The following is an 11,091-nucleotide window of genomic DNA, read 5'->3' on the forward strand; positions in this document are numbered from 1 at the left end:
AACCATCTTCAAAACAGAAAGAGACGATTGTTAGAGTTTTTCAAAGTTTGAAGCTTGATCATCAAATACAAAGTTTTTCGAAGTTTTTTCAAATTTTGAATCTTACCATAAACTTCTTGAACGTTAACATTCTCTCCAACATTTCTAAGTCCCCACATTTTCAAAAGCATGAACACAAGACAATCGTTAGGGTTTTTGCGTCTGGCTAATTAAGGTATGAGTAGAAGACGAAGGAGTGAAGTACAGTCTGCAATCTTATTAATTGAAGTGGAGGCAATGAAGGCTAGGACCTAAAATGACCAAAATGCCCTCACATGGAGGGCACGTGATGGCATTAACGGCTCCAAACAAACGGGCAATGACGAAATGGACTAAAAACCCATGAAAACCTTGATTTTGGACCTTAGGTGCAAGCTGGAAACTTTTTGGACCCCATCCAAAGGTTTTGGCAAACCACAAGGACCAAATTTGCAGTTTTGTCTAAAATGTATATCAAATTTATTTATCTTCTACTTACTAATGAATAAAGGTAAGAAGATTAACATTTCTGATAAAGACCCACCAACAATGAGAGAAACACGTTCAATGCAGAAAAATGACAAATATATAAAATTCATATCATATCTGTTATATTCATTTATGAATAACTTGTTTATCCCTGCTATAATTTTCTTCTATTAACATATGAATACTTCAATTTGTATATGTTTTATATTAAAAAAAACTATTGAATTCCTGTATTCATATATGAATATATATATATATATATATATATATATATATATATATATATATATATATATATATATATATATATGGCTTAGCTTTGTTTGTATTCAAAGCTAATCATATGTGAATAGAAACAATTATTCATACCTTTATGTTGTTTTGTTTTGGAACAAAATTCTTTTGAAATTGGTGATTGATCTTCAGTATCTTCACATATGAATATAACATATATATTCATATGTGAATATATAAATATGGATATATCTGTTATATTCATTTATGAATAACTTGTATATCCCTGCTATAATTTTCTTTTATTAACATATGAATACTTCAATCTGGATATGTTTTATATTAAAAAAACTATTGAATTCCTGTATTCATATACTAATAAATATATATGGCTTAGCTTTGTTTGTATTCAAAAGCTAATAATATTTGAATGGAAACAATTATTCATACATTTATGTTGTTTTGTTTTGGAACATTTTTCTTTTGAAATTGGTGATTGATCTTCAGTATCTTCACATATGAATATAACATATATATATATTCATATGTGAATATATAAATATGGATATATATGTTCTATTCATTTATTCATTTATGAATATAAAATAGTTTCTTTATCTTCTACTTACTAATGTATGAAGGTAAGAAGATTGACATTTGTGATAAAGACCCAACAACAATGAGAGAAATAGATTTGAAGAAGAAAAATGTCAAAGGTATAAAATTCCTATCATATCTAATATATTAATATATGAATAACTATATGAATATGATATATCCCTGTTATATTTTTGTAATATACAAATATTAATAAATCAACGAGGATATTCATATATGAATAACTATATATGGCTTATATATATATCATATTCATATATCAATAACTTGTATATACCTGGCTTATATATATATCATATTCATATATCAATAACTTGTATATACCTGTTATACATTTGCATTACTCATATATGAATAATTACACCTTACTCAAGTATTATACGTTTTCATTTCCTAGAAAAAAAAACACCAAAGAAAACAAAGCATCAAAGAAAAAAAAGTCCAGCAAAAAGAAAAACTCTTGAAAAACGACAACTACATGATTCAGACTCTGATTTTGAAAGTAGTCGTCCATCAAAGAAGGCAAAGAAAAAGGAGTCACCAGTCAAGAAAGAGAAAAAAAAACCAGTGGTAAAGGAATTTTACTCGATGAAAAACAGATGTTTACCAGATTCATTACTCTCTATAATCCTTGGGTTGAGCAAACAACAAAAAGAATGTGTAAGATCTATGGGTTTTGGAAGTCTGTTAAAAATGAAAATCACAGATATACCACTGAAGCTGGGATTTTATATTCTTCAAAAATTTGATTATGAGAGAATGGTGATAGATGTTGAAGGAAAGGAACTGAAAGTAACAGCAGAGTCTGCTCATGACATGTTGGGCATTCCAACTGGTGGAACCATACATACAAAACTGGATCAATGGCCTAAAGATGATACAAGTTATGATGAATGGAAGCAACAATTTAAAGAAGGAGCAATCATCCGACTGAATGCAATCAAAAAAGTTATTGTTTATACCATAGAAGCTGATTTCAATTTCAAGTTGAACTTCTTAGTTCTTTTTGTCAACACATTCTGTGAGTCAACATCAATGAGAAGATGCAACCCGTTCCCTTTGAGTTATATTTCAAGAAAAACAGATATTAGCAACATAGACTGGTGCAACTATGTTTTGGACTGTCTTGTCAGAACAAAGAACTCATACATACCATACTCAGATAACAACTACTTTGCTAGACCTTCATGTTTCTTGGTGGTAAGTTATTATAATGTTTATATTCAATTTTTAATAATATTAATTATTCATAACTAAATAGAACATATTCATATATGAATAAGTAAAAGATACTTGTTCACGTGTAATGCTTTACATTACTTATTCATATATAAATAAGTAAAAGATAATATTACTTGTTCATATGTAATGGTTTGCATTACTTATTCATATATGAATATATATAAAACTCATTTATGAATATCAATTAGTTATCATTTATCTGCAGTTATTCTATGCTGATAAAATCCACTCGGAAACTTTAACGGTAACATGTAAACGTCCAACAATCTGTTATTGGAGTTCAGAGAAGATTAGATATCGAGATACATTTGAACAAGAAAAATGTAGATTTGGACTTGGAGAATTAAATGAAGAATTTGTTAATGAACAATATGAAGGAGATACAAATCTCGAAGACAGTGATTCTGATAAAAATGAAGATGATTCTGTTGAGGTAATTATTTTGAACATGTTAATCATATATGATTACATTAATTTATTATATTAATTTCTAATCATACTTCTTTTTATTACATAGGCATATGAATCAAAATTATCTAAAATGCTTAATAGTTTTGAGAGGATGAAGGAAAAACTGAATTCAAAGCTCAGTGATGCAATAACAAAGTTCCCTGAAAAGGAAAGTTTTAGGATTTTCAAAGAAAAGATGACAAATATAATTGTTGAAGAAAAAACTCAAAGCACAACACTTTTTGAATTTCCAAGTAATGAAACTGGAGTTGAAGGTATCAATTTGACACCAGTAATGGGTCAGAAAACAAATGATCAAAAAGAGAATGAAGATAAAGAGGGAAATTGTGAAGAAGACAATGATAATGATGGAAGTCAGCTGGAAGTATATTATTTGCTTGATTCAAATGAAGCAGAAAACGAAGGAATAAAGAATGATGGAGATAACAATCAAAAAGAAGGTGAAACTCAAGTAAAAGACAAAGATGGAAAGATCAATGAAAATGAGAATGATGAAGAGAAAAACGAAGATGAGACTTAAGAAACAAATAATCATGGAGAGACTATTCAACAAACTAAAAATGCAAATCTGTTGGATAAAGTTGTTGACAACATTGTGGATAATGTCATTGGAATTGGATTTTCAAGTTTAAATAGCCAAGAAGATGAAATCTGGAATTACCCTGAAATGAAAACTATTTTGAATAATATCGATATAGGTAAATTTTGACTTACTTTTATTTTATAAAAATATATAAAAATATTAATAGACAATAACAAATTTTTTTATTAAATTTTGACCAGGTTCACTAATGACTGGAAGTAAAACTAATACTCCGATCAGTCAAGTTATTCAAGGTATGTTGCTATCAACTTATTATTTATTCACTAATTCATTACTTAATTATACTTAATATATAATATCATATGGATCTTGTAGAAAAGGGAAAATCAGAAGGTGTACATAAACAAGGAAAAGAAGTTGAATAAAGAAAGGGAGATGATACAGGTAAATGAATGATTCACTATATATTACAATACTTATATTGATTTTTTTAATAACATTGTTTATTCATAAGTGAATAAGACTCTATATAAATTAGTAAAAAAGATAGAATATTCATATGTGATGTATATGTTTCATGCAAGGGAAAGTCTGAACATGGAAATAAAGGAGGAGCAGAAAATAAAACACAAAATAAGAAAGGAAATACAGATGATAGAGGTAAATAGTTGATTCACTAATAAATGAATATAGTATTACTTATTCATAAGTAATGATATGCATTACTTATTCATAACTGAATATATTACTTATTCACAAGTGAATAAGACAATGTAAGTAATGCTTACATTGATTTTTTGAATAACACACTTTTCATTTATTAATAAGTAATAGATAGAATTATTTGTTCATAAGTAATGTTATGCATTACTTATTCATAAATTAACATATTATAATATTTATATTCATTTGTGAATAAGTAATACAATATTTTGAATATAGATAGAATATTCATATATGTTCTTTATCTTTCAGGCAAGAAAAAGTCTGAAAATGAAAACAAAAAAGGAGGAGAAGCTGACAAGACAAAAGGAAATGAAGAAGGTAACAATTTGGAAAAACATTTCAATATATAAAAAAATATTATAATTAACATACAACTATTTATATGATAAATCTTCTGGCATGCAGATAATACTCATCCAAGATTTAGTCTAGGTCTCAGTCAAGATTCAGATCAAACTTCAAGTAAAAAATCTAATGAATCTTCACCAAAAAAACCACTTACAAAGAAACAAATCAAAGACGACCATCAGAAGGTTGTGATCAGATTAGCAAACAAAAATGTTCTTAATCCAAATCCAATCTCTGTAGCAATTCCTACTGAAGTAGGACCATCAAAGCATGATCTGGATGAACCAAGAGAGAAGAAGTTTGCTGATGCTTTCAAATCACCTTACAAATGCAGGATAATAGACACAAACCTTAAGCTGACACATCAGAAGAGTATTTGTTCAACTTGCAAGGAAATACATCGTAAGTAACTTTATTTTATAGACATATTCATATATGATTATTATATAGATAATAATGTATGACATTTTGATTATATATTTATAGAGATGTGGTTGTCCAGACAAAATATGACCAGGTAACAGAAAGAGCAATTATAGAAAGTCTATATGCAAACACATAGATTTTTACAGAAGTTTTAGACACTTGGGCTGATTTACTTAACCACCAAGAACTAGGAAGGGATTTCAGAAATTCACCATACAAACTCTTCTTGAAAGTTGGAGTTTCTATAAGTTTGTGTTCTAACATTAATTTCTTCTTTATTGATAAATGAATATACCAATATGATGTATTCATTTATGAATATTAGATGTATTTACTATCATTTAAGATAATTATGTATATGCAACTGAAATTCTCATATGATTATAACAAAATGATGTATTCATCTATGAATATAAAAATCAAAAATAAATATCATTAGTATATACTTATGATAAATATACTAACATGATGTATTCATTTATGATTAACAACTTACAAATCCTTTAAAATTATATTGGTTATAGAATGCTTATGTATCTTCAACATTATCTGATGAAAGAAAGTATGAAAAATTCAAGGAGAACTTTCATGACAGTACTGATGGGTACAAACAAATCTTGAACATAAAAGATATTGACATGGTATGTTAATTAAACTTGTTTTTTATATATATTTTATCAACAAAATACTTACCATTATATACATAAAAACAAGTATTCTTTCCATTTGTTAGAAGTGCTCACATTTTTGTGATTGTCTTCAACTTAAAGAAACCATCAATTAAATTCTAGATAACAGTGCAGTTGATGGGGGATTATGAAGGGAAATATGGAGTACTATTGAAACCTTTGCTAAGTACCCAATTCACAACAACATATAAGAACCAATTTATTACATATCTAGCTTTTATTTTATTTAATGACCAGAAAAGTTTGTTTGTGAGATACTTTAAAGAAATAAACCATCCAAGAGCCAATTCCATCTCAAAAGAAAGTATCACACCCCAACGCCTTGAAATGCCATGGAGAATAGTTAAAAACAAAGTTGATTGTGGGGTCTTTGTAATGAGACATATGGAGACCTATATGGGACAACCAATCTCAAAGTGGAAACCAGGTCTTCATAAAGAAAGTGAAATTCAACAAACTACTTTAGAGAAGCTCAGGAAAAGGTATGCACACCGAATGCTAACTTCTGAAATTAACATGTTGAAGGCTAAGGTGTTGGATCTTGCTGAAAAATATCAAAATGTTGAATCCAAAGTGTGTACCGCTCATGCATACAAGGCTATGCAAACAATTCAAAAAAAGGTTAAAAGAATATTGATGATTGCTTGTGATGAAGTGTGATGGTATAGAACAGTTTGTGTTGAAGTTGAATGAATTTGGAGGACATGTAAGATGGTTCTGTGAAACAAGTTTTAGATGGCTTGTTAAGTGTTATTGAACATCGTTTAAATTGTTTGTGAAATGCTTATGAACAGGTTTTATTATCTTGTGTTGAATGATTATGTAATAGAAACAAGTTTGCTTATTTCTATTAGTTTTTTATATTCAAATATTTTCAAAGTTTATTTTGTTTATTCATAAATGAATACCAATATGATATATTCATATGATTAAGTTATGAGTAATATATCAGTATAACAAAGTTCAGATATGAATATAACAAAGTTTAGATATGAATATAACTTATTTATTAGTATAACAAAGTTCACATATTTATATTCATTTATGATGTATTCATTTATGCTAGTTTTCAATTTTATTTAAATTTATTCATAAATGAATACCAACATGATATATTCATTTACCTTTAATATGTAAATAATACCATCTTCAATGATAAATGAATCCACATATTATCTATTCATTTATGAATAATTTACGAATAATATGTGTATTTCACATATCAATTTACCATATCAATATAACTTATTTATTAGAAAATTAAAAAACAAATATGATATATTTATTTTAAAATAACATGTATTTCACATATCAATTTACCATATCCATATAAATGTGTATTATTCATACATGAATATTATTGTTTATGGTTATTATCTGCATATATTCATAAATGAATAGAACCAGAAAACTTAAAATTAAAACAAAAAACCTATTGTCTTTTGTTGATTGAGCAGCTGCAATTCTTACTGGACATGTACGTAAATTATGAGGAACTCGTTTTCCACATCCTGAGCACATTCTATGTTCTTTTTTAGAATTTTCATATGCTACTTCACCTGCACTTGGAATTCTTTTCTTGATTCCATAACCTTTATTGCTTTGAACTTGAGGAACATGTATATTAATCTCTTTTGGAATAGGAATAGAAACACCCATAAGCTGGCATACGACTTCACCATCCGTCTTGATTTTCAATCCAACAGATGTATAATCACTCTCAAATTCCTTCAACAACATCTGTTGTTTCTCAGCAAACAAAGCCAATTTCTTTTTGCCATCTCTTAATATATCCAAATATGATTCAAAACTATAATATGAATCATTGACTAGCTTCACATTCTCACAATCCCATGAATCGGATTGAAGAGAACTAAAACGATAATTTCTTGATATCACATCCTTTCTCCATCTTTTCAGAATGTACCTTTCAGGAATTTCTTTAACACCACATCTCATCATTATTGTAAAATCATGTCTGCATAAAACACTCATATGCTTGAAATATTCACAACTGCAATTTAATTCTTTCTCTTCGGCTTTTATTTCAACCTGATACAAAAACATAATAAAAAAAATGAAAAAACAATTTAAACATTTAAATTCATATATGAATACTCATATATGAACAATCATATATAAGTATTCATATATGAATATTACATTCTAATCATATACAATAATACATATTCATATATGAATAATAATAAATAAATATTCATATATGAATAATCACATTGTAAATATTCATATAAGATATGAATTTAAATTCATATATGAACATGTTCTAATTTTAAAATGGTTAGAATATTCATATATGAATATTCTCATATTCATATATAAACATTACATTATTCATAAAAAACTATTAAATTACCTTAAATTCATTTTTAAATTCGCTTTTACTATTGTTGTGTTGCACAATGTAAACTTCCCAACCATCTTCAATATATATATATATATATATATATATATATATATATATATATATATATATATATATTCCTTTTGAACCTCAAAAAATAATGTACTTGTATAAACTTTTGATGTTTGTAGTTCTATTTCTCGATGTGTTTGCATTTTATATGATGCTTTCTTTGATGCCTTATCAAGCTCTCGTTGAGTATTACATTGCTTTTGAATGGCAGTGTCGTAATTCATCATGAATTTCAAAAGTAAATTACCACTTTCTGAGTAGGTATTAAAGAATGAATTCATACTCTCTGACCTCGACGTAGTCTTCATCGACCCACACATTGGAATATTGTTAAAATATCCAGGTATCCATGAATCACGTTTTGTAAACATGTCTTTAAACCATATTGTCTCTTCAAGATTGAATTCCTTCATAAGCAAACCCCACTTCACCTCAAAGACATCAGGTTTCATATTTATGTCCCAAACAAGCTTCGAGAATCTTTTTTTAAAGTTTGTGTTCGTAAATAAATCATCTGATATCTGTATTAAAACAAAAATAAAATAAACTTCTATATTTATTCATAAATGAATAAATATTAATAAGTAAAATAATAATAAATATTCATAAATGAATATACTAATATTTCAAAAAATTACTATATTCATCTATAAATAACTAAATACTATGTAACATATTTGAAATATATTAAAATAATACCTTGTTTTTCAACTTCTTCATTATATGCCACATACATAATCGGTTCTTTGAATTAGGAAACACATTCTCAATAACTGGTTTTATTGCAGCATCTTGATCGGTTAAAACAAGTGTTGGTTATTTTACATGATTTTTAAGAATCGATTTAAGATACCAAGAGTAGGACTCAATGCTTTCATTTCTTAGCAACCCCGCTCCAACAGTAACTGCTTTTTTATGATGGTCAATAGCAGTAAATGGAACAAAAACCATTCGATACCTATAACACAAAAAAATGTTCATTAAAGTCAATTTTTGATGTATTCATAAGTGAATATAAAAATATTCATGTATGAATATATTTATAGTATATTATTAAAATATTTTCAATATTAAAAACTAAACATTAAACATAAAGTTAAAATATTCATATATGATTAAACTATAAAAAAGTAGATAAAATAACTTACTTGTTTGTTCGGAGAGTCGCATCAAACGAGATAGCATCACCAAATGCAACATAATATGCCTTGTCCATTTCATCAGCCCAAAACATAAAGTCCAAAACATCATCTTGACAATTAAAGTCAAATGAGTAATTTGGATAGTGAGTGCGGCGATCATTCATTGTGTTTACTATCATTTGAGCATCTTTATAACCTATAACCCTGTTGATATCTCTCCATAAATTTTTATAGTCAACTACTTTAGGCTTTACAAACTCATACCCACCTCTCAGACTTGCCCTCAACTTATGAGCCATAGTTGGACCTATTTTTGATGTGGAAGCACACACTATAAACTCTTTTTCTGAATGTGACATTTGCCTTGGTTTTTTTGAATCACTTCTCTTCTCAAGTGGATAGTTGTGAAGTTCATCAAACTAAAAAACTTTATAATCTGAAGTTCCATAGATAGATTCAAATATAATCTTTGCTTGACAACCAACAACTCTTGAATTTGAATTTTGTTTCCTCCTAACACCACTTGTACCCAATGTATCACAAGATTTCTTTTTCTGTTTGCCACAACGATTACATATAACATGTTTCTTCTTTATAATCTTGTTATCAAACCTTGACCGTGTGCTCAGTCTCACATCAAACCCACCAATTTCAGCATACTCAGAATACATTTTGATGGCCAACTCTAATGATTTGAAGATTAAACCTTTAAATGGAATAAATTAAACAGGTACATCTGGCTTATATACATGTTCTCCAATTACATTACCACAATATTGCGCATCATCTACTGAATTCGAAGATTCACCTAATAAAAAATTATAAATCTAAATCAATCTACTAATGCATGAATAAAACAATCATATATGAAAAAAACAATCATATATGAGTACATGAAATTAATATGAATAAAACAAAAAACAATGGTTATTAATGGATTAATAAAACATTCATATATGAATACATAAAATTCATGAGGATTCAAAATATATAAAATAAACATGACTTATTCATATATGAATAAAACAAAAATAATAATAAATTCGAAATTACAATTATCACACGTTTATTCATATACTAGGTGAATACCCGCGCGTTGCGCAAAATACAATTATAAATTTAAAATATATGTTGTTTAAATATAAAAATATCATAGTTAACTTTGATATAATAATTCTTATACTAATTTAGTATAAAATATTAATTATTTTGAATTATATGATCATATTAAATCTATTAAAACTATATAGCCTTAATCGTCATTTTAAAAACTACATTTGATTAACTTTTTAATTTTTATTACTGTAGTTATTTAAAACATCAAACATTGTTTTTATTTTTGTAAGTTACAATATTATTTTTAACTATTATCGTTATAAGTTATTTGTAAGATACTTATTTAGAAATTATTAATGTTTATAAAAATAGTTTTAGGAAATATTTTAATTGATTTGAGATTACAATTTAGTTTTTACATTTAACACTATAATTTATAATTTATAACTATTTACAAAATAGTCATTGGATTTTCTTTAAGTTTAATTGAAAATTTCATTTAAGTTAGTACTTTAACACTGTATTTAAATTAACAATTTAAGTATTTTATATAAATTATTCAAAAGTTATGACTTTAAACTGACAATTTAAGAAATAACATATCAAAACTAAGTATAAGTAAAATATGTTAATTTAATATTCAAATTTAGT

General features: G+C 26.7%; 1 protein-coding gene across 1 annotated transcript; it reads right to left on the bottom strand.

Moving 5' to 3' along the window:
- Positions 1–7,178: 7,178 nt before the first annotated feature.
- LOC145157751 (protein FAR-RED ELONGATED HYPOCOTYL 3-like) lies at positions 7,179–9,683 on the bottom strand. The gene is made up of 5 exons (XM_079076747.1): positions 9,391–9,683; positions 9,068–9,200; positions 8,347–8,763; positions 7,238–7,857; positions 7,179–7,182 (listed from the first exon to the last, which is right to left on the bottom strand). Exons 1-5 carry the CDS (start codon positions 9,681–9,683, stop codon positions 7,179–7,181), a joined length of 1,467 nt encoding a protein of 488 aa, XP_078932873.1.
- Positions 9,684–11,091: the final 1,408 nt, after the last annotated feature.

This window comes from Lactuca virosa, chromosome 2 (genome assembly GCF_052849685.1).
Source record: "Lactuca virosa cultivar CGN04683 chromosome 2, Lactuca_virosa_CGN04683_v6, whole genome shotgun sequence".
Lineage (NCBI taxonomy): Eukaryota > Viridiplantae > Streptophyta > Magnoliopsida > Asterales > Asteraceae > Lactuca > Lactuca virosa.

What these genes read in the sequence shown, in the direction of transcription:
- LOC145157751 (XM_079076747.1), bottom strand. Translation starts at nt 9,683, where the DNA reads ATGGCTCATAAGTTGAGGGCAAGTCTGAGAGGTGGGTATGAGTTTGTA. An exon ending in GCGACTCTCCGAACAAACAA is followed by an intron (nt 9,201 to 9,390) that starts GTAAGTTATTTT and finishes TTTGTGTTATAG; the next exon opens with GTATCGAATGGTTTTTGTTC. An exon ending in TAGAACTACAAACATCAAAA is followed by an intron (nt 7,858 to 8,346) that starts GTTTATACAAGT and finishes TTTTTGTATCAG; the next exon opens with GTTGAAATAAAAGCCGAAGA.